Raw genomic sequence first — 25,097 nt, 5'->3', positions numbered from 1 at the left:
ACTCCTCTGGGAATTACTTCCAATTCTGGAGTAATCATCGCCCTCCAGACAGAACGCTGTGCTTCAAATTGAGTCTTCAGCCACTCTATATGCGTAGGAGAGAGCGAGCATGTGCATGTTGCACAGGCACTCTCCCCCAGGTATATTTGTCAGTGACCAAGCAGCTTTTTGTCTTCTCCTCTACGAAGCATGAACAAGCAGTCTGATCTTGATCTTCAGGTACATTTCTAATTTTGTATGTTGAATGCAAATGTTTTTGCAGCCTCTCTGTTTAATCAACCCAAATCTTGAACAATTAAAAAAAATAGCACCAGATGTATGAAAAAGAGGAAATGTCTGATCTAGTAGGAATATATATAAAGTAGAGCAGTTCTTACAGTAAAAAGGTACATCATACAAAAAAGCAATGGAAAGTGATACTGAAGACAAAAATCCATGCTGCATATAATAAGGGCAGAAGACAGGCAAAAGGGATTCTGCTCAAATAACCACAGCTTAATGGTGGAGCTGTACTTCCTCCAGGACCTTCCTGGCAGCAGCGCCAGGACAACGGATGGGCTGGAACTCTGAGCACTAACACACTCACTGACAAACTTGCGCAGCATGTCTTTGAGGTATATAGAAAGCATGACATTAAAGTTTTGGACTCCTCATTCTTTCTTGCACAATGATGTACTGATCTTTAGCTGGGGTTTTCTCCATCCTTCCCTCCCTCTTTTTCCCTTGGAAAAAATTAAATCCCAGTTTAAGAGCTTCCTAGCACACCTCCTTGAACTCTCATAATCCATCTTGCATAGGCCAGTAATAAGAACACTGCAGCTCTGACAAATAAGTTACAGCAATATAACAACTTTCCTCTTATTTTCTTTAAAGATATCTTCTCTATAATTTACACAAAGGGTTAACAGCCGGAGTTTAGGTTACGTACAGTCCAGATGGGCATCCTTTCAGTCTGTGATTCCAGGTGGAAGGCACTACTTCAACATACCACTGTATGCACTGCACGTGGTCTCAGGAGCACAATGGGGCACTGTGACTCCAGAGCTGTAGACTGAAGGGCCTGGGGGGGAGTCTTTGGAAATAAAAATGGCAGTGGTTATCAGTCCAGTTTCTCTTTGCTGTCTCTTCTTGTGCTATGCAGTTTCCCCTGAAAGCTCCTCCAGTTGAGAGAGCAGCGAGCTGTCCTCAGAAGCTCTCGACAAAGCTCCCGGGGAAGAGGCCCGTCCTGCCATTCCTCTGCAACGTCCCTTTGTACCAGCCGTCCTCCCGTTTCTTGTGCACAAACACAATGTCACCTTCCTTCAGTTCGATCTCAGCCTCGCTCTGTGGTGGGTATGGAACCACAACACGGTACCTTTGGAGACAAAACCGCAAAGACCTGGTCACCCAGTGGTCGAGCCTGCACCTGATGGGAGCAGGTAGGAACCAGAACCAGCAAATCGTGGGGAAAACCGCTATTGGAAACACCGGTAAGTTGCGTTTTTTCCACACCAATTGTATCTGTTGCAGCTACATTTCCTACAAAACTGCACATGACAGGAAGATTTCTGACCAGCTTGACTGGAGACTTGGCCAAGGTGTACTCTGGAGCCAGACCGTGAAAGCAGGAAGGTATTGTCAAATGGCTGGACTACTTGCAGTGGTACTTGCTCCCACCTGTGTGATAAGCCTGTGCCAGGGACTCAGCTGCTTTCTCCTAGCACTGCACCTACCTCTGCTATGACATGTCTCATTCAGTTCTGCATCTGCTCCATCTGAAAATCATAGAATCACAGAATGGTTTCTGACCACTACTCTCTGGATAAGACCACCCAACCAATTCCTCATCCACCAAGCAGTGTGTCCATCAAATTCCTATCTCTCCAATATACAGAGAAGGATGGTGTGGGGGACTGCATCAGACATCCAGATAGAGGAGATCTGTAGCTCTTCCCTTGTCCACTGATGAATAATGGGGTCTGCAGTGCTTTCACAACCTACCTGTGATATAGCAGAGGTTAGCTAAAGCAGTTCACATTTTTCTTCTTATTATGCTTTTTTGAGAATGTACTTTGGGTCCCTCAAACCTGGAGAGGAATCTAAAATGGAGAGGTATCAAATGACTTTTGAAGCACTCTCCAAACCAATAGGGAGCCCCTGTCTTGAACCATTCACAGAGCTCTCTGGGAACTTAGTTTTCAAGTGTCACTTCATTTCAATGAAGTAATGACAGGTCTCATCCTGATACAGCTATTCTGCACTCAGGCTTATCAGCAGGCATCCTCCTAAGAGCACAGACCAGGCTCTGCACTTGAGTGCAGAGAAAGGAATATATTTCCACTGCACTGTTTTTTTTTTCCTTCAGCACATGTACTTTTGCAGTCATCTGGCATTTGGTTAACAGTCTTGTTAATTGCAAAGCAATGAATATAGTAAGATAGTTAAATGATGCCAATTGATTACCTAAAGCCCATCTCCTGAGGATTAATATTTCCACAACCACTGCATGGCCACTGGTGTCTCAGTCATGTTTGTTACAATGTAAGTATTTATTTAAAATAATATCCTGTCCTTAAGGACTAACTTCAACATGCCCTGGAGGCTCTGGAACACTCCCTGAGGCCATTCCCAATGAGATGGTAGGCAAGGGGCCCTCCAGTGGCAGTCACTAATTTTCTTTGCAGATGTTGCTCAGGTAGTGACTGCAGTTCTGAAACTTTGACACGACAGTGAAAATACCAGCTTTGGCTCTGTGTCCGGATATCTCCATGGCCAAACATCCCGTTACTCGGAAAAGCATTAAAATCCATTTGGAGTGGGGGTTCTGCTCTAAAATCTGACTACAGCCTTTTAATCTTGACACAGCAACAGAGTCATGTAGAAAATATATGTGTCCAAGTGCCATCAAAAATCTGCCAGTCTTCTGTGTCCCTTGGTCAATAAATCTAGTTGTCACTTCCTTCCTCTGCGGAAAAGCAAATAACAGAGGTTGAAATGTGTGCTGCTGGCTGTCTGCAGGAAAATGGTCTATCATGTTATCATCTGTTATCATCTGTGGAACTGCTACACTTATATTATGAAGCTTTGCCAATTACAGCCATTATGCAAATGAATGCACACATTATTTCAAACACTCTGCTGCAGTGTTGATTAATTAAATTATCAGAGTGGAACAATTTTAGCTGAGATGATGCCAAGTTTCAGATCTCACAACTCTATGCACAATCACAGTGCATCAGAGCTCTGTCCGAGGATCTCAAAAGGCTTTGAGAAAGAGGAAGGTTGGACCTCAGCATTAGCTAAGTGGTACAGAGGTATTCATGGACCATTTTGGCAGATTGGGAAAAAGAGACCCAGAAAAAGGTGGCATCTTGGGCAGGTTCATCCTAAAGATAGAGCTGGGACTGCCAGCACCTCATGTCATACCTTAAGCCAGAGCCATCTTTCTAAATCCAGACTGCATCCGAGGAGTGATGAGCTGCTAGTCCCTAAATGGTTTGCTTAAGGGGGGAGGTGACCACGCTCAACAGGAATGTGTCCATCATCATAAATGGGCTTCTACACAGCATCTTCTTACAGATTTAGAAAAATGAATCTCAGTCCCTGCATTATGAAATGAAGTACTTTTTCCCATTTAAGGAAATCCAAATTAAATTTAATTAACAAATTTAATTAACTATGGTGCCTCACAGAATAGTACCAAAGTGGTTCTGATATGGTAACAAAATCTCAGATATGAAAGACCTTGCAAATCAGTTACAAAATCCTCTGCGAGAGATGGAAAAGATGCTGTGCTTTTTCCCTTGAGAGGCTTTTGAAGTTGGGCCCGGGAGAGGCAGGCTGGTGAGGGCAGCAGCACCAGGAGACTGCTGTGCCACCCGTCCAGACCTCCAGGTGGCATCTCAGCCTAGTTTATCCTCTGGAACTAAACTGCAAATATATATATTAGCCATATTTTTTGGCAGAAAAGATCTCTTCTCCCAGACATCCTCCCTCACTCCGAAAAAGGCAGTCCTGTGTACTTCTATTCATATCTCCCCTTTTTGTTTCTCTTTTTGTCCTCTCTTTGAGAAGCTACTATAAAATTGTAGGTTTTCTTACACCTATCTGCTTCCTGTCATTTTAGATGGATCTCAGAGCCTTCTAAATTTTGTCAGTGTCACATTACACCTCTAAATTACCAAATGTTTAAAATGCTAGATAGCTGGGCAACAGAGGTGGCCATCTCTGCCTATTCTTAACAATGTTTGGTATTTTCTGCTGTAAACCATACTCTTGGGTAGCTGTAATCCTGACAAATGTTAACTACTTTGGCCCAACTCTCCACAGCAGTGGCTGTGTCAGGCAGAGGGTCCCTCATTCAGCCCAAATGGTCTCATCACCTCCAGGGATAGCATGAGGGGTTTTGCAGCACCAGCAGGACCAAGGTGAAGGCTTCCACATACTGCTCTTGGGTCCCCAGACCTGGGAGCAAAGACCTGTCCTATAGCCCCACTGTTGTGTCAAAGATGGTGTTCCTTCAGAAAATCACCTGCTCTCAGCCAAGTTAAAAACATTCAAATGGCCCCAAAGCAGAGGTTTGTATGAGCACTGAAGGTAAAACCTCTGCTGATTCATGCTCCAAGATGCCCTAGCTCTGCAGGACCTCAGAGGTTGCATTTCCCAGCCATGGGGTCCTCTCATGTTTTATTCTCTGGGCACAGACTTGATGTTGGACTTCCCCACTACTGGCTGCTGTGGCATCCTTGAGTTGGGCACTTTATCCCCAAGGGGACTGTCCCATGGGACAGGAAACTGCATGAGGAGAGGCTGCTGCTGGGGCTGAGGATGGGATGGGGACCTTGGCAGCAATTATGTAACTGAGAGCTGGGAATGGATCCATCATCGCTGTACCTCTGCTGTCAGCAAAGGCCTGGGAATCCCACTCTCCTCTGTCTTCACAGCACTTGTCCTCACAGTCAAAAGAACACCTCTCTCATCCAGCTCTCCCTTTGCTACTGCTGCTGACATCTGGAAGGTGCAGCTAAGACACCTAACCTCAAATAGATGTTACATGATGGAAGTTCTAATGTTATTTCCTTTAAGAAAGCAAAATGATTTAAAATGTCATGTATGTAGATGTATAAAGAATCTCCTGACTTAACAGAACAGGGCTGTTTCACACCCATGCATCTGAGATGAAGAAACAGGCAACTAAAATTGTCCACAACTTCACTTTTGCTCTCATGCAATATAAACTTTAATTTATGACTGCATACTATTTCTCCCATAGGATTCCTGTTTCATTTAGTGCACAAGATGTCCTACTATGAATGTGAGTCAGGGCTCTGACATGGAAGAAACATGTGGCTGCCAAAGCCACCCCACCTTATGCAGAGGTTGGAAGTGGTGAACACCATGAAATTCACTGAGTAGTGCAGGTGTGGGGGAAGTGGCTTCTCTGCCCCCTCCAGCTGCAAAGCCTTGTGCCACGCTTTCCAGAGAGCAAGACTCATCTCATGCACCCTAGCTGCATAGGAGTCAGTTGTCTGGTCCAGATTGCTCATGCAGGCTCTCTGTCAGGGTGCACAGACAGGCACTGAACACTATTGATCAAAACAGATCAGTAATTAGGGGCTGGCTCAGGCCTGGACACTGAGGAAAATAAAACCCCACAAAACACTGATTATCTGTTCACTGAGTACCTACGTGCAACCAGGACACTGATGGAGAAGAGAAGCTTCAGAAAATGGACATACAATAAGGCAAATTAAGTCTGCAGTGCTAACCTCCAATTTGCTCCCATTTATAGTTCTGGAATTTCGGTGCTTATGCAAATTCCTGTTTGTCAAAGTATCATGCACTAAGGACAGGTTTCAGGAGTCCAGTCTTGTGACTCCAACAGGTCCCTTGTGTGTTAGGGATACACAGCTAGTTTTGTATGGGGACAGAGAATTGGTGACAATGAAGCATCTAGCCCAGTTAAGCTCTTGCTTATCGGTGGAGCTCTGTTTCTCCATCCTTTCACTGGCAGATTGCAGAGACCTGCAAAATGCCTTTGCATGCTGCAAGCCAGAACTCACTTCACCATATTATGGTGTCTGAATTAGCAGTCTTAGAACAACAAATCTCAGTTGGATCTTTTACCCTTCTGCTGGAAATATTGTGGGATTCAATTTCTGAGATGGTTAATTCTAGTTTCTCAGTCCTAAGGCAGTTATCCCTAGTCAGAAAAACACTTAACCATGCGCATACATGCCACTGTTCAGTCAGAACTTATTCCTGGGGTCATTTCTCCAGTATCACTTTCCAGGAAACTAAAACCCCTTCATTTGCCTTCCCTTTTGGCAAAGAAGATACACGTATGCAGCAAAATTGAAGTCAATGAGTGTTAAGCACATGCTTGAATGCTTCCTTGAATTAGGAGCTCAGTTTCTAATGTGGCAGTGATATGTAGAAAGGGTACATAGAAACATGGAGGGGTCTATTTTTAAAGGTCAAACTCAATGCTCCCACCTTACTCTGCAGCACTCTCCCTGTGCATAACTTGCTGGAAAGGTTCCACAAAAGCCATAGAAACATGGCACAGATGTGGCAGTCGTGACAGTAAGTCTAGATACAACTGCTTTATCAGAATATAACGTGGCAGAATTAGTGCCAGTTGCTATAAAAGAGTCAACAATGCGTGACATGTTTTACTCAGGTTCGCATCTGGGATCAGTGCCAGGCAGCGAGGGGAACATGATTCATGCGCACACACATGCACACTCAACTCTCCTGTTTTGCTTAATGTACAGTCATATTTTCTGGAAGGAGGTGGCAAGGAAAGTGTTTTGCTTTGGTGCTGCTAGGCAGACAGCACACTGCTGTCCCACGTGAACTGTCAGTGTAGGGGGATGTGGGCATGTCTCTGGCTCAGGCCTTGCCTCACCACAGTGCAATCCTATACTGGCCCTGTTTCTCGCACCAGCAGAAACTGTATAGAGCTGTAGGTGGAAAAGTGTGGGGCACAGGCACTGTGATGGAGTATTCACCTGACAGTCAATCACTGCAACACAATGTGACAAGGACACCACCTGGGAAATTTCTCAGCTCTGCTGCTCAGACTGCTGGATACTTTACGGCAGAGAGCAGCTGAAGGAAGGTGGTTTTATAAACTGATAGTGGGAAATTACATCCAGAAGGCAGATGGGCACTAACTATCCCAGCAAACCAGTTAAATATCAAGGCCAAATGACAGGAGTTAGGAGCAATTTCCTTTCTAACCCAGCCATCCGTAACCAGGTTTTGGAATATCAAGTAGGAGAAGATGAAGTAATTGTTTTCTTCACTCTCCCTGTGCACAAAAAATGAATGAGAGCATAAAGATTAGCAGAGGGCAAAGCTTGCTTCACCTACCTGTCTGGCTGTCTACAACTCCCATGAAAGGCTGCACTGTCAGGTAGTGGAATAGGTAATTCTGCCCTTAAATTGTGAGCATCAAGCTGTGAGCAATCAGAGCCTTTTAATGCACCTCTGAGATGGTTAGTGGCATGACCGTTCGGGTTTGACCAGTAGCCTGGATGTGGCAAGTGCTGGAGCTGCGAGCCAGCCTCTACGTGGGAAGTAGCGGTGCTCTGCTGCCTGCATGAGGCTCATTTTGAATGCTGTAAATATTAAGGAATGTGCTGCTTCTTCCAACCTTTCAGTCCTCTGTCTCTGTGCGCGCAGATGGGCGTTGGGAGACAGAAAGCCAAGTACAGCTAAGTGCATTGAAATGCTTTGCAGCTTTTTAAAAGTTTCATCCTGAAAGCATCTGAATCTGTTTATCTAACCTTTTTTTTCCCTCTCCTCCCTTTTCTTTCTCAGAGAATTGCTCCTACTGTGCGGATGAAAGGCATCAAGATGCAAACAAGCAAAATACGGAGCTGGGTGACGTTGAATGCGAGTTCCTCCATTGCCAGATGTGAAAAGACCAAGTGGTTTGAAAACCGTAATTTCTTTAAAAAAAAAAAATAAAATTTGGTACTTCTGAGCAATTTGATGATTTAATGAGCACAGATGGATGTGGGATGAATTTCTAGGAGACAAGTGTCTAATGTATCTGCTCAGATTATTCCAGGACTAAGCATTATCCTTCCTAGTGCATGAAGGTAATTAATATTTCCCATTATGGGCATGAAAAAACCCATATGATCAGTTAAGGAATGCAGATACACCAACGATATGAAAGTTAATTCATAAATCAATTAGAAAATCTTGCCTGCTGTGTATAATTAGGGTTACCTCAATTATAGCTTATTTTCAGATTTAAGACTCACGAATTAAAATGCTTAAAATCAGAGTAAGTTCCTTACCACCATATACTGCAATTGGAAATATTTACTTAGTTTTTGCAGTCTAAATCTATTTACTTCTGATTCCAGCCTGGCTGAGCAGACAGAGGTAGCCCATGTCCCTCTGGTTCTATTCTGCCACTTAAGATTGTCAATTAGAAGTTTCACTATCCGGACCGTCATGAGGTGGACTGAGAAATGTGTAGGGTATGGACTGGCCATGGCATATTAAATAATGTGGCTGGCGTCTCCACAGTAAAGCTTTGAGAGCAGCACTACAACAGCCAGCTCTGGAGACACAAGGGGATGTTCTTCCCAGCTGCTTTTCATGGCTACATTTAACTAAAGGTGCAGCATTCCACTGATTTAGTTATACTGGTGCCAAATCTGGTATATTGATTTAGCTTTTCTTATAGCGTTAATCTAAACTGATGTAGACCAAATTAAGTGCACCTAAACAGGGACTGGTTTTTCACTTCTTTTACTAAATTGCTTTTTCATGGATTTTAAGGACAAGAGACTACTGTGATAGTCTCCTCTCATTGTCTTCATTACAATGCTGAAGGACTTGTCTGTATTTACTTCTGCTTCAAGTCTAATAGCTGCACATGAACAACAGCATCTCTTTTAGACAAAATGCCCAGCCTAGAGTAAAAATATTTCCATATCTGTCCTGTCTGCAGTCTCTTACAGACTGCTACCAAGCCATTTCTAAGCCTGCTCTTTACCACATGTACCAGAGCTCCCTTTATCACTCACTGCAAGTATATTGTTTTAGATCTTCCATTGTTCTTTTGCTTCTGGGAGGCCACTCCACTTTGCCTCAGATTTGGCTCTTCTGAAATAAGCTGTTACTCTGTGTTCTCCTTACCAGTGGTCTGAATTAGCTCTATACCAAGAAGTCTGCCATTTTTATCACCTACCTCCCACTTCAGACCTCCGTTCTGTGACAGCAAAGACTTTATGTTGGACAGTGCAGTACAACACCCAGCTCTTGCAGAGCTACACTACACACATACACAATTTTTTTCTAATGATATCTGATCTAGAGGTAGATTTGATGCCAGTGAATCACTTTGCAATCCACCTAGTATCTGCTATGTCTGTTGTGTACAGTTAATTCAGGAAAACATTCTATGGTAATAAACCAGATAATAACCAGCCTTAGAAAAGTTTAAATATGTTACAGTGTCATTGTTACCTTCCCAACCAAATTTCAACATGCATCCAGTAAATCACTGTGTAAGGTATGAACTGTCCTTTAGTATCTCTCGTTATGCCCTGCATCCTCTGCTCCATGACTCCAAATGGATTCAGAGTCAGGTGGCTTGCCCAGTCCATTGCTTTTAGCCTCTTTCATACACTCAGAAGAAAATAATTTCTTTCAAACTTCTGGAACTTTACTATTCTGCCAGAATAATTTGAAATGTCAATTGCAGAGAGTTCCCTAGACTTCTTTTTGAAAACTGTTTGATCCTTCATAAAAACCATGTTCTTCTCAATCACTTTTTGAGTGGAAAGCATTTCAATAGCATTGTATCAGTGCATTATCTGTTCCCTTCCCACTCCTCAAAGTGCAGTCTTGTAGAAAATATTTACCTGAAGCCAATTATGACTCTGCACACGGAAAGCTAGCTCTTTTCTGTACCCCTGTTCCTAGTCAGTTATCTCTCCCTCCATCTGCTTTTGTATTTTGATGTTCCTACTCTATTCTTTTTGGGTATCAAGGTGCTGAGCAGGCTGCTGCAATAAACTCCAGAATCACTGGCATATTCCTCTCTAGAAACAAGCTACATTTTTAATAACAAGTCACTGATGATAGCAGTATTCTAAACAACGAGAATTTGAAAGAGTCTTTGGTATTGCAGAACAGGTCAGAGAGGGCCTTGATGAGCAAACACATTACCCTTGTTGCCCTCAGGCAGGAAGCACCACATGACAGCTCCGTAAGTTTATTAAAACATAGGGATATCACTTAAAAAGTGGCCTTTCCCAACAGCACTTGCACCCTTTGGGCTGAGAAGGCACTGCTGTCCTCCAGATTTAAACCAGGGCTGTTTGGTGTCATGAACAGGTGCTGCTCACCACTTTTTAAATCATTCTGCAACAACCCTTAAGGAAGTTAAACTTGCAGCCTTTCTCCAAAAGCTCCCTGAGAATGCATGCGATCTTAGGAGATACACAGCTTACCTTTCCCGAGGCAAAGGCTTGGGCTCCGGCCGAATAGCTGCCATGGAAGAGAGGGGTTGCCTGGCAGGAGAAGGAATGGAAAAATTCAAATCCAAGGATCCTGTTTTCCTGTGCAGAGGCTCCAGCCCCATGGCTCCCTGCATTTCACTCTCGATAGGGCATGAGCCAGCCCTGCCGTGGCTGGAGAGGGAGGAGAGCTCAGGTCCCACTGCCCCTTGCAGGACTCCTTCAATGGCTGCCTGGGGGTCGTGTGTGGGGGACACAGATGGTGGGGAGCGTGACTTCTTTTTTGTTGATGCTCCTGCTAGAAGTTTCAGCAGTCCGCTCTTCTTTTCCTTCTGCAAAGGAACGAAACGAAATATGGGCAGTGAGCAGACATACCAGCCCTGGTTTTCTTTTGGAAAATCTCAGTGTGTGCAGCAAAAAACCTCTGAAAACTGCCATGACTAGAAGTGGATCCAGGCAGAATCTGAGCTTCTGGTAATAAAGTTCCTATGCAAATCCCTCCCTACCCAATAGGGCTTCAACTCATTTAGCAAAGGGCCTAACATACCGTGAAGATTATCTCAATTTTCAAATCCACCTAGGCAGTGATCATGTGTTATTTTAAAGCAATAGTGCAGTTACAGTGGGACAGCAAAAGTACACGGGAAGTACAAACTTTCCATGCAGAGAAGCTGGCAGTTGAAGTGTTGCTCTCTCAATTCTAGGAGAATCCTGTTCCTCAACAGAGAAACTTTCCAAAGGTAGAAATCAGGCTCTATGGCTAAAAACTTCCCCTGGGAAGCACAAGGGTCTCTGGAGAGATTTCAGATTCCAGCCCAATGCAAGAGAAGCACCCATCATTACTGCCTCATTTACTACATGATGCAGATTTACCGTAGGGAGAACGGAGGCACAAGACAGTGGTTTAATAGCTCGTTCCATGTGCTCCCCTTCGCATCCTGCATCACACAGATGTACTTATTTGTGTCTCCGTCCCAGAAGTCACTTCTCCTCATGTGTTAAAACGTAAAGGTATCACTTTGATGTTTGAAGATAGACTAAGAATTCACAATTGACAATCACAGTGACAGTGCATGGGAGGTTTCAAAGTTCTAAAAAGGTTTCTGACACTGAAGAATGAAAACAAGGTAACAGCACTCTTTCAGTTAATGTGAAAAAAAAAAAAGGTATAATTCAGTCTGCATCACTAAGGCACACATCAGACCTTGTAGGCTTTATAGCAGTGTGAGAAATCCTGCTGCACATTTGCCTCAAGCACACACAAATACCAAATACTATGTCCTTTAAGCTAGCAAGTTTTTTGGGCAGAGGGATTGTGTGCAGAAACTGGCCATCCTCTGGTACACACTGCACAGCACTAGGCTGGAGTTGCAACCAGAAATGCTGAGCAGTAAATTTTCCATTATTTTTCTTTGTTTTCTTTAATGACACAAGAAGTTTTGCAGAAGGCCTGTTCGACATCTTCCTCTTCTGTCAGAAGAGCAAGCCATTACTCAAGACTATCTTCAGAGGCTCAGGGTTGTGAAGTTTAGCTGTGTTTGATAATTTGTTCTATAATAGGATCCCAGGGGATAGGAATGAACGCAGCAACCACAATACTTATGGAACAGAAACTATCTCTCTATCTTCAAGCAGGAACACTCTTTGGAAATACAAACCAGTAATGTATTTATTCTCAGTAGACAAAATGTCCCATGTAGGGTTTAAAATGATGCTCTTTTATGTGCTGACTGATGAAGTAATTTCTCAAAGCAGCTTTAAAGAATAGGAGGGCTACAATAAAATATATATAAGCTTTTAGAAGAGGCTTTGGATTACTACGGTAAATGTACTTGGAGTATCTGATATCTCTGCTCCCAAAGTTATTGTTTGCACTTTTTATCTGTCACAGACTGGTAAGGAAACAGAAATACCTTAGATATTTAGACACAGAAGAGTTAAATGAAGCAGAGTTGTTTTCACAGAGACAATGTCCACTGATTTTTTAAGAGTTCAGTGAGAATTACACTTCCAGGTCCCAGTCTCCTGCATACCACCAGTTCCAGCTATATGCTTTGTTTAAAAGGGTGTTTGTCAGAGGGTGAAAGGCTTTGTCCTGCCAAGATGTTCATCGAGGCAGAATCCATGGAAGCTAAGGGAGGCTGGCCATATGGCACCATCAGGTCAAAAAATACTAGATAAATTCCCTTAGAAACAATAGAGAAGCAGACCAAATGCCCTTGATAAACATCTTCTTTCTCTGATGGGAAGGGACTGTTGTGGGAATTGTGGTAGGTGTGCATGCTGGAATTCACCTGAAGCACCAGAAAAATACTTGAGCATTTCTCTCACTCTCTAATTAAGAAATATCTCTGCTGACATCATTATATCAAATTTTAAAGCTCTTCACAAAATTGCTAAACTCTCCTTTCCCTGTGGCGTAATGAAACAATAGCTCTAATGATCCCAGCATACTGTGTCAATATGCATTTGAAGGTGTCTAAAGGTCAGTGACAGAATACAATAGCCATTGTGGGGCTCTGGAGAAACGGCTATTGTGCAGCAGTGAGAGCACTTTGAGCCTCTTTAATTGGCAGCTTTGCACATGCAAAGTAACTATGTGAACTAAAGCCCTGTATAATAAACAATTAATATTCCTCTGTGGTAGCAGCTTTCCTAATTTTTGCTTCTAATTTAAATACCTTGGCAAATTTTCATTAGAAAAACCTTGTGTGACTTCGACCATTCAAGGTACAGAAGCAAAAATCTTTGGAAAGAAGGAGATGCATATATTCACACCCATCTGCACATTGAAAAGCAGATGAGCCTGACAGTCGTTTAATTTTGTTTACAAGAATGGCTTCCACTCTTCATGGTTAACTTTGGCATAAATTTCTACATTCAAGCTACTACCCCTCAGATATCAGGGAGCTATAATGAACTTGCTGATGTACCCTTTATTCTACTTTAACAAAAGGAAAAATAAAGGATTGATTTGTAGCCTCCCTGAGTCCACTGAGCATTTTACTAAACTTGTGAGACTAAGATCTGTGTTCTCTAAAGAGGGAAAGTGACTTACTTTCATTGATAAGCCTAGTCTTGCTAGTCAAAATCTGAGGAGTCCCATCCTTCCCACCGTAGCATTGAGCAAGATATTTAGAGGTGACTGATACTAACCACTTAGGGTGCCTGAAGATTAGACATTATATCCAGCTCTTTCTCCCTTTGAATCTGGCAAATGCTCTCAGCCTTCTGGTATCACATTGCCACATCCTCTGCTGAAGCTGCTCAGAGTACTTCGAGCAAAAAAAGGACTGCCAGGAGCTGATAATTTACTGTGATGTCTCTCAGGAGAAACAGATTGGGTTTGAACCTCCTGTGATGAGCAGTTCAATCTAAACCCCTTTGTGCCTCCTCCCCCCATCTGTAAAATGGGACTAAGTTAAAACTCCTTCTTGTGCAGCTGGAATTTGTTAATGACTCCAGTGTTACAAAGCTGTACATTTCTTTGGGAGCAACCATTCTTTTCCATAGATTTAATATTAAAAAAAAAGAGAAAGAAAAGATTTGGAATGGGATGTTAGTATGCAGTCCCAGTAGTGATTTATTGCAAATGTCCAAGTATTATGAATTCATTTAATATTTAGTGTAATAGCAGCCATCCTTCACAAGAAATTCATATTTATATGGCTGTCCAAGACAGTCCTTTCTTCAGCAGTTTCACTGTAAATCAATGAAGCATTAATGGGCATAAATGCTGAAAAGAAAACTACACCAATTGGTTACAGACTGTGGGTTTTGAAAATGGGCTAAATTTACAGAAGACATACCTGATGACTTTCAGGAATTAAGTTTTTGAGTGAAAAAAAATAGATGGTTTACTTTTTCCATTCACAGACAGCTGTTATATTGTTTTCTAGGAAATCTGTAATCTACTGAAACATCTGTGTAGTTATTGAGTTTTCTTTGTTTAGTAGCTACGTTTCCAACTGACTGCAAAATGTGTTCGACATCCCTGCCTCCTGAACCTGCCAAGGTCAGACATTTGCATCTGTGTTGATGGATGCATCCACAGTACGGACAGCACTTCTCCTATCTCCTGGTTACTGCCCACATGTTTAACTGAATTTAAATCATTACCTTTGTGTTGCTCAGGTTTTATTCTAGGAAGTTCGGAGTCAAAACTTCCAAACCATTAACTTCAGAGGATCAATACTTTGTCAACAAAAAAAAAAAAAACCAACCCAAAACCAAAAAGGCAAAAGAGTGAAATCAGCTCTTTCAAATCAATTCCATGCTGTTTCTAGTTAAGAAAAAAAAAAAAAAAAAAGAAAAAAGACCGTGAACACAGACAAAATAGGCAGGTCAGAATTCTTTATTTCTCTAGCAAAGCCTATGCTTGAGACTCTGTTCCTATGGTGTGTTTTGTGCAATGGTGTAGCACAAAAGAATCTCAGTGGAAATCAGCCTCTGGCAGCACAAGGATGGGCCAGGCATAATTTCTGTGACCCTGGAACATACACCTGGGGAAGCCAGCACTTGGACAGGTGTAAGTCCCCTCTTTACCTCATGGTGGGAATTTCTGGAAAAGTGAATGCAGTCTGAGCTTAAAAACTCATGAAGGACTAGATCAAAATTAAAGTCTCAGATATGTAAATGTTGAATTATTTTGCTTCACAGTAATTGGGGATGATTTTTCCCCTCATTAATAACCCCACTTGAAGATAATAACTAGCTCTTCTTTCAGCTTCAGAGATGAGACAAGCACAGAGATGAGATGCAACTACTTCACTGATGACTGAGTGATAACGGAGTCCCCTGTCTGCAAAGTAATAATCATGATATAATAATCCAAATACCAATCCCAATTGTATGTACTGGCTATATTAATACATATCTTATTCCTCTTTTTTTTTTTTTTTTTTTTTTTTTTACACATCCCTAATAAACAGAAAACTCTGTTTTAGTTTTATTCATCTGCAATTCCTAATACTTAATTTCCTACCTATCCAGGCTCATTAAATAGATGAGGAAACCTTACAACAGCTGATAGAAAAACTGTCTCTAGCCATTGAAATGAGGTAATTTCTCATGCAACACCAGTTACATCAATAGATAAGAGAGCCAGAAGGAGAAAAAAGGTTTCATTTAAAAATGAAGAAAAGAGAAACAAAACTGTTTAAATGTTGCACTGAGCCCTAGAGAACAAACGTGGAACTCATCTGTCAGTACCCACAAATCACCACTTTTACTGCTTGTTTAACTTGGTCAGTACTGGTTTCAGTACATTTAAGTTAGTGTCTGGAGAACAGTGCATTTTTATTCTGATCCCAAGTTGGCTCCCAGTGATTGATGATTGCATTGAAGGAGTAGGTGGTATTCTGGATCACATCTTTCAGGAAAAAATCTATCTGGGTTTAAAAATCTGTAACATTACTTGAGATTTTCGTAATTATTCATAAAGCACAAAAAACCAAACTAGCATCATCTCAAAGCAAAGTTTTAGGTCTGGAATGTCTTTGGATATGTATTTATCATTTGCAGTTTGCCACTATTTCTCATGAGACATAGATGACATACTAAACAAGACAACAGTAATTACTTACTACACAATTACTTCTGATTTTAGGGAAAAACTAGTTTTGTATCACATATTGTATGGAAATACTTTCCAAAGATTTAGTTTTTAATGGAGACAACTGCTTCTAGCCAGAAGTCTGTTATTATAATCTCAGCATAAAATTTACATGACAAGGAAAAGAAAAGATTTTAGGATCATAATATCATTAGCTTTTAAATTCCAGTGACAGTAACATGCATGTGAACGTGCACAAATATATTAGACTTATGGTCATTAATTTGAAGATAACTAGCATTTAAAGCCATAAGAAAATAAGTAAAGTGTCTAGCAGCTAGACCTGATTAGGAATTTTAGATGGTTTGAAAACAAAACTGAGAAGAAGAAATAGTGTTCAGGTCCCAGTACAGCAAAGCACATAGGCACTTCATCATGTGCTTTTGTTGAACTGGGGCGGAAACAAGGCTCTAGAGACTACTAAAAACAGATAAAGAGGGAATCTAAAAATATATTTGAATATTCAATTTAGAAGGAATAGCAGATCTTTCAAATACTGGAACAAAGTTAAAGGCTATCTCAAAGGGGGAAAAAGAACTGAAGAGGAAGTAGAGTCTCAGCTATCATTTAGCTTCCTGGAGGCTGCTGAATTTGTAACAGGCAAAAGGTAAAAGGAACACTAACACGATTAACAGTGAATGAGGGACTATCTGCTACACTGATAATGTCTTTTTTCTGTGTGTGATGGAGGGAGAAGCTGATGGATGGATAACTTTGTATTTCGTTGCTTTTCCTAGTGTGGTATGTAGGGAATAGGTGACGGTTATGTAAAGGATGGAAAGTTGTTCACATATGCAAATTACTCCATGCCCAATAACAGTTTTCAGTGATATTTTTTAGTGGGAACAGCTGAAACAGAGCACCAGGGAATTGAAAACTACTGCTGTGATGAAGTAATTCAAAATTGTGTACTGATAAAGTGAAATGCAAGGACAACATCAAAGAATGCAATGAAACCACGGTTCTTATGAAGCCTGTGGCAACATTTCCACTACTTTGAAGCAGCCACTCTCTCTAGAACTAAGCTTAGATGGAGGTGTTTTAGTCCTGATTTTAGCCTATCTCTTTCTTTGAAGTATGAGCAACCTTTTTGGGGACAGAAAAGGAGTAGGCATGATATCCTTGCTCATATTTGACTTTCAGCTCCCTTCTTCACTGAGCAATCCACTGGATATTTAATTATCCTACAACAAGTAAGGAAACTTCAGCACAAAGCATTGAGATCTCCCCTTCTCTGCTCCAATTTTCTGACCCCTACACAGCCCATACAGAGAGGTGTAAAGCATAAAGACATTCCCTGGGGAATGAGAACCCAGGAGAAAACTAAATAAAGGAGTTTCATGCAAGTGCTTCAAGTGTGGGATGCACAAGCATGAACAAGAGTTCCTGCTCAGTTGTATAAGAAATCCTCATCCTTTATTTCTTGAAGGAAACCTTGACACCCTGCAGAGCTGGGCACATGCCATGAATCCCAAGTGGAAGCTGGTAACCTACTCAGAGAGTTAAAAACAAGATCCAAGCCACCCTTCCCTTGCCAGTTTCTTCTGCTGGCTTAGTGCCATGGTTTCAGCTGGGATAGAGTTAAGTTTCTTCCTAGTAGCTGGTACAGTTCTGTGTTTTGGATTTATGATGAGAATAATGTTGATAACACACTGATGCTTTTAGTTGTCGCTAAATAATGTTTATACTAAGTCAAGAACTCTTCAGCTTCCCATACTGCCCTGCCAGCAAGCAGGCTGGGGGCACAAGAAGTTGGGAGGAGATGCAGCCAGGACACCTGACCCCAACTGGCTGAAGGGATGGATATTCCATATGGCATTATGCTCAGTATGTAAATCCTATGGGCAAAGTTAGCTAGGGCCACTGCTTGGGAATTGGCTGGGCACAGGTTGGCAGGTGGTTAGCAATTGCATTGTTCATCACTTGTTTTGTATTTTCTAATTCTATTACTATTATTAGTAATTATTTTTCTCCTTCCTTTTCTAGCCTATTGAACTGTTTTTATCTCAACCCATGAATTTTTTTTCCAATTCTCTCCCCCATCACACTGGGCAGGGGGGAGTCAGCATATGGCTGAGTGGTGTTTAGCTGCCTGTTGGGTTAAACAATGACACTCAGACATCAGTTCTGCTTGTCAGATTTTGTGAATCCCACTTTCTAGGCACTTAATTCTACCCTCACCTTAAATAGCAATTATGAATTCCAGTAGAAAGCAAGAGCCTTAAAGGTAAATAAACCTCCATGCTCACCAAAAGTTAATGCTCATTGTGAAATTGGCCAAAAAATTAATGCAGAAGGTGTTCTAGGAATACAAATCCAAAGTATTCCCATGCTACTATTGACTCTAAACTGTCTATTTTCACACAGAGAAGGAGTCACTCCTAAAATCTCATGCTCAGCAATGTCAAAAAGGCAAAAGAAAAGACTGGGAATTGTTAGGAAAGGTCTAGTGAAAGAGGTAAAAAACATCTGTAGAAAAAACAGCTGTGGGAAGCTCTACCGTCCTGAATGCTGTGTGCTTTTCTGGCCACTGCAGCTGGAATATGATATTGCACAACTACGCACAGCACAGAGAAGGGCAGAGAGGACCCTGAAAAGTATGGAACCACTCACTATACATTGGAGTTACCCGCTTGGAAAGCAGACAACTGACAGAGAATATGACAGTGGTCTACAAACTCCCTACCTGTACAGAGAAAGTATCTTGGGAACGGATAAATTATTTTCCACAATACAGGAATTAGGGGGAAACTAATTAGATTATCAGGCAAATGGTCAAAACTAAAAAGTAGGAAGCACTTTTTCACACAACACATAATTAAATGGAGACTTACTGCACACAGTATCACGGAAGCCAAAAGTATGAACTGGTTCAAAGTGGATTAGACAAATTAATGGAGAACAGATATGACAAGGGCTATTAAAATAATGGTATGGATCCAACCTCTGCTTCAGGAAGTCCCAACATGTAAATGAAGCAGCAGTTACAGCAAACACAGGATGACTCTACCTTGCTACAAAGAGATCATAAAACCAGTGAGAATTATTGCTATGATAAAAAAATTAGCTATTTGGGCAAGAGCACAGGAAATAGTACAAAGCCAGGAATGAGCCCTCCCCTGTGCCCTCCCAGCTTTGGGAAATCAGCTGTTCAGAGGTTTCCTCAGCTGCAGGGGTCTGAGAGAGGGCAAAAGGCAGCCGGCAGGATGCAGTGTCAGCCAAGGAAGAGACACAAAAGGTTGGGAACTGCAACACCAGAGCACTTCCACAGCTTTGCAATTGCTGTTTGGATTCCTCAGCTCCATCTCTGTTGTGCAAAACATCATAGACCAAAGGCTGCAGTGCTTACCCTGCACCAAGGAGCCACAAAAGCACTGGTGATAGAGCTGACAGGGGTCTATTACTTCCCAGAGCCTCACCTGCTTCCTAACCTGGCACTGAACTGCTTTTGTCTGTACCAAGGACTTCCTTGGAGCTACCATGGAGGTCTCCTACATAAGATTACACTGTGTCTGAAAGACCTAGCCTAAACGAAAGCTCAGCAAATGTTAAACCTTTGTTTTAATATAAATCAAATATGTCTAGATGATTTAGGCAACTCTGGTAAACTAACTGTACTTTCCAGAGAATATTAGCAAAACAGCTGTATGGAGTATGAGCACCCTTCTGAAACTTTAGGTTCATTTATTCAAACTAGAGTAGAATCTGTCACATCTTCACTGACAGCACAGGATTCCGAAATGAGAAAAAGATGTATAAATACATAGACAAACTGCTTAGAATTAGTCTTTCTAAATAAGATTTAAACTGACTAATTAGTCAGCTCCTTGTCTTTCATAAGGAAGTGAAAAAGATTTATTGGTCCTGGGGAGCACTGGGAGCAACACTCACATTTTGCAGAAAGCCAAGGCAAATTCACTCATTGAACACGTGAATGCAAGAGAATCAATGACAGACATCAGGATGCGCTTTGACATACTCTAATCTTACCCGTAGTTAGCTCTGGCTCTCCCTGTTCATAAGGGATGGATTTATTTCAGAAGCAAACAGACAAATTGCTTGGTCTTGCTTGGTAATCTTATTAAATGACAGGCAAGTGAGACTTGTATTTTTATGGAAAACAGAAACATGTAGGTATAAGGCTTGGATTAGTTGAGGTCATCTTGTCCCTTGTTGCTGATCTATCTATTCCCGCTTGGTTGATATTGTTCCAGCAGCTGTGCCACCTCAGGCTGTAATTTCAGCACTTCCAGAAAACTAAATGGTATTTGGCTGGCCTGGACTCAGAGAGAAGATTGCTTGTGGAAAATTCAGGCATCACAGGAGGCATATTCTTCTCTCAAAATCAGTTCCCCATGGAAGAGAAAAAGGGTTGTTTGTGGACAACAAAAAATTGCCAGGATTTGCGTTTACTAGACACTGGAATACATTACAGTGAAATAATTCCTACAAACAATTCATCAGCTTGTAAAAGATGCATTTAGCTAAAGACAGAGGAGTCAGCTGAGACTGACAGAACGTGTCACATCCACATGGACTGGGGCCAAGAGGTGGTGAAAGCAGAAACTCCTCTTGCTCAGGCAACATATATCTGAAAATCAGCTGGGCGTCGCACTGTTGCTGGGGCAGTTGGGGCTGGGGGAGGGGTGGGAATGAGAGGGGCCCTGATGGTTCCCAGGTGGTCTGATATTTTAGAAGCAAGTCCTTGACACCTTCAAAGCCACAAGCATGAGAACTTTTCTGTCTGAAGGCAGTCCTCCAGTTTTGGCAGCTCCTGAGCATCAAATCAGAGCATCCAGAATAGGATTCTTGATGTATTTCATGCATTAAAAAGAACAGGTCTTGCTCCTGTTACTTCTGCCCTTATGACAGAGTGTCTCAAACAAGGCAAGTGATACTTTATTAGCAGCAAAAAGAGAAATGCCAATGTGCTTTAGCTGATGGCTTTTCTGGGAATAAGGGAAAGCTCAACCTCTCAGCGTCCATGGGAGTGCAGGGAGTCCCAGGTGCTCTGTACCCATGGGCATTGCAGGCCTTGCTGCACCCAGCAGCACTGCACACCGACAGAACTGTTGTCTGGTGCACTCTGAATTGGGGTGTGATCAATTATCACAGTGCATAAGCTTTGCAGGCAAAGCAGCAGAGGTTTCTGCAGTCTCCCATCAGCTGTGCTAAAGGCATTTTCAGTCCTACATTTCCAAGCAATGCCCTGCGAATTACTCTGGGATGCGCAGAAGTGGCTGAAGTCCTTTTCTTTAATAGGAACCAATTGATCATGTCTACTCTCTAAGAAATGAAGAAAGAATCTCAGAGTTGTTTTAAAGGATTGCAAAGTAAGTGGCTGCCAGTGTCAGAGGAATGTAAACAACAATTTCTTTGATAAAGTGACCAAGGTACTGTTGCTTTGAAAATGTCACAACACTTGTGTTGCAATAACTAGTAAGCTTTGTAATAGCAAAAGGCTCTTTTCAGCAGAAATTGGATTTCATCTTTTTTCCTTGTTTAGTCTTTTTGTTACTTAAAAAATAAAAATGGAGCTATAAAAGACCATTTGCTAAAAAGCCTCCCAATACCTTTATACTAAAAGGTCAGGTCTTTAGGAAGTATGAAATGCCCCTTTCTTAAAGAGCTGAGCAAGAAGGATCATACATGAAAAATAGAGCTAACCAAAGGGAACAACTAGGGAAGGGGAGTCAGTAACGTTATGGCTTTTTTTCCTTTTGCACTAAGCCTGGTTTTACATTGCAAACCTATGCCTCCTTTGTTTTATCCACTTAGTTTTCACCTGCAGGTATGACCATACAATGAAATGCAATTGAGTTGCACTGATTTAACTAATTACTACCTGTCAAGTGTGCCACCCAAGCCAGTATCCCTCATTTCCTCACCCTACCCCAACTGTGAGACAAAACATGTTAGCTCAAATGTCAGGTTTATGCTGATTTGTCCAAGGACAAATATCCAAGGACAAGCTTCATATCAAAAATGTCCAAGATGTCCAAGAACATGCTTTATATCAAAACTGGTAGTAGGATAATTTTAGTGGTGCAGGCAGTGAGCAGCATCTCACATGGGTTACACACATAGTCATATCTGTAATCTCAAGACCTCTCTGGACATGGATTTATTCATTGTCTGGAGCATGCTACGCTGTGACATCTGGTTGGTGTTTGCACATGCAACTATTGCAGAAATAGTTAGCAGTGACAACACACGTACAGTGTATTCCTCTTTACTCTGCCAGCTAGTTGACTGATGCAGAAGAGACCAGTATGACCTGAAATAAGAGGTGGATCCTGCCAACTAACAGCAAGAAATGGTCAATTTTAACACACAGGCTCAAAATGCCCATGTGAAGATGTTGGTCACGTACACCTCACATCTGAAAATGACAGAAACTTTATAAAGTTAAAATCACTACTGCATCAGAGCAGAAATTACTGCTTTGTCATAATAGCCCATCTCCAAACCTGCCTACCATATATGAAGATGAAAAACCCTTTACACAAGTCAGATAACAGTGCAAGATTTCCCCTTGACTGCAGTGGTTGATTGACTGATGGTCTGTACAAACTGACAGCCTTTCTTATTTTCTTTTTAGCAAAACAGTGTAGGTAAACATTGACTTAGAATTCTCTCATCTTCAATTTGATCATGGCTGATTGGAATGTCTCTGCCTATAAAGATAACAGAATTAGTAGTCCATTAGTTAAGCAATCATGACTTCTAGTCAAGCTCCTGTACTGTGATTACTTTGTGGTATCTGACAATCTTCCCACAACAGAGCAGGCAATATAATGAATATCTCGCAGAAATCTGTTCTTTCAACTTCTTCCTGCTAGAACAGCAGTGTGCATTTGAGGGATCCCTTCCAGTCTTGCACTATCCCTCTTTTTCTATCAGCAGCAGACATGCAAGAACTCAAACTGCAGATAACCAGATGCTACCTGCTGCTTTGCAGTATTTTCCAGTTAATGACTTTCTGCCAAACCAAGAGGACATTTCAGGTAGGTGCCAACAGGGCTTGTCTCAGTGCCAGTGCTAGTCAATCTTTTCATTAATTACATGGTAGGTGAGCTAGAGAGGGCACTTTTAAAATCAGCAGTGGGCACTGAGCTGATGAAGTCTACAAGTAGGTGAAAGTTGCACTGATTTTAGCTGGGATAGAGTTAAATAGCTTTGTAGTAGCTTTTATGGTACTCTGTTTTGGATTTGTGAGTGCACAACGGTACTAACACATCCCATTTTAGTTATTGCTGAGCAGTGCTTGTACAGCATCAAGGCCTTTGTTTTTTCTCATGCTACCCCTTCAGTGAGTAGTCTGGGGGTGCACAAGAAGTTCAGAAGGGACACATTCAGGACAACCGACCCCAGCTGACCAGAGGAATATCCCAGACCACATGACATCATGCTCAGCAATAAAAGGTGGGCAAAGAAGGAGAAAGGGAGGGCATTCAGTGTGATGGCATTTGTCTTTTCAAGTAACTGCTACATGTGGTGGAGCTCTGTTGTCCTGGAAATGGCTGAACACCTGCCTGCTGATGGGAAATGGTGAATGAAATGCTTTACTTATGAAAAGGTCTTTATTTCAATCCATGAGTTTTCTCATTTTACCCTTCTGATTCTCTCCCTTTTCCAGCTGTGGCAGGGAATGAGTGAATGGCTGTCTGAAGCTAAGACGCCTGCCAGGGTTAACCTACGATAAAATGATAAACAGGGTAAGAATTCAGAATAATTTTCATAAAATGGTGAAATGATCTCAAATCACCATGGTGAAATCTGCAAAGACAAGCATGACATGCTACAGTTAGGAAGGAGAAATCAAATGCAGAGATGCAAAATGAGGAGTGACTGCCGAACCAGCAGCTCTGCAGAAAGGGATGCAGGAATTACAATGGACCACAAACCAGTTGTGAGTCAAGATCCTGCTGTGAAAAAGCTGAAATTTATCTGGAAACATACTAACAAACATTTAATATATAAACCATGGAAAGCGCTTATTCCTTTGTAATTGGCACTAACAAGATCTCAGCAAAACTTCAGTCTGGGCCACTGCTCTTTAAGACACCAGCAAGTTGAAGGCTGCCCAGAGGAGACCTGAAAGTGTAATCAGAGGCCTAGATAGTATTAACTGTGAAGAAAGGCTAAGAACTGGGCTTTAAAAAGTCGGAAAATCAGTTCTCTCTTTCAAGTCATGATCAAAGCCTAGCTTATGCATTTCCCTTGCCACAGCAGGCACCATCATGTTGATAGGATCTGGCTGCCCAAACCTGCCCCCTTTTTTTGTCTCAAAACTTAAATTATGAAGGGAATAGACATCTCTGAAGTCATCCAAAAAATGAGCTAGTTCCATTTTAAAATATTTTGATTCTGAGCTGACCATGAATTGGGACTAAAACTACAGTACAGGAAATCTACTGCAAAATAAGTTGGCCATGGGCTCACATTAAATTGTGTCTTCTCTCCCTGTGGCATCTGGTGATGAAGCCCAATGCCAGTCTGCTGTTAGCATGTTGAATGCAGTGAGCTGTGAGTGAAGATTTAGCTTCTGTAGTCTTAACTTACAGGAGCATATCAGTGACTATGAACCAAACAAACTATATGCAAAAAACCAAAGCAACAGGCTGAGTTCTGCCTTTATAATGAACTGTTTCCTAAAAGGTTGACTGCTTGACACCCTTTATTAATTCATTACAGGCCACTCGCAGATGTAGTGTCTGAAAAACAACTTTTGCATGATGTACTTTCTGAATTCCTGAGACTGATGTGTTCTCCAGAGGGCATAATAAGAGCTTTTTTTTTTTTTTTTCAGTCATTCGGAGACCATCATTGACTCCGTGTCTTGACTTGGTCTGAAGGGAATTACTAGATGCTTGAGACATTCAGTCAAAAAAATAACAACCCAGACTGATTATAAAGCGGCTTTACCATGTGGCAAGAGAAAAGCTGAGGGCTTGTGAATCTTTCTGCTGTTACTGCAAAATGAAAATTAAACAAAAATATGCAAAATAAGA

The 25,097-nt window shown here is 41.7% G+C and overlaps 1 protein-coding gene across 1 annotated transcript in view; it reads right to left on the bottom strand.

Annotated features, from left to right (window-relative positions):
* Positions 1–1,185: 1,185 nt before the first annotated feature.
* The window catches only part of SH3RF3 (SH3 domain containing ring finger 3), a gene marked incomplete at its 3' end in the record, with an annotated part of 248,075 nt that continues 224,163 nt past the window's right edge, over positions 1,186–25,097 (bottom strand). Inside the window, exons 9-10 of the mRNA XM_080614032.1 lie at positions 10,464–10,801; positions 1,186–1,354 (exon numbers count right to left, since the gene is read on the bottom strand). Coding sequence (XP_080470158.1) covers positions 1,186–1,354; positions 10,464–10,801 — 507 coding nt within the window. The remainder of the gene's footprint in view (positions 1,355–10,463; positions 10,802–25,097) is intronic.

The sequence above is a fragment of the Psittacula echo genome (assembly GCF_963264785.1).
Source record: "Psittacula echo genome assembly, chromosome: 3".
Classification (NCBI taxonomy): Eukaryota; Metazoa; Chordata; class Aves; order Psittaciformes; family Psittacidae; genus Psittacula; species Psittacula echo.
This window is presented reverse-complemented; position numbering and strand designations above follow the sequence as displayed.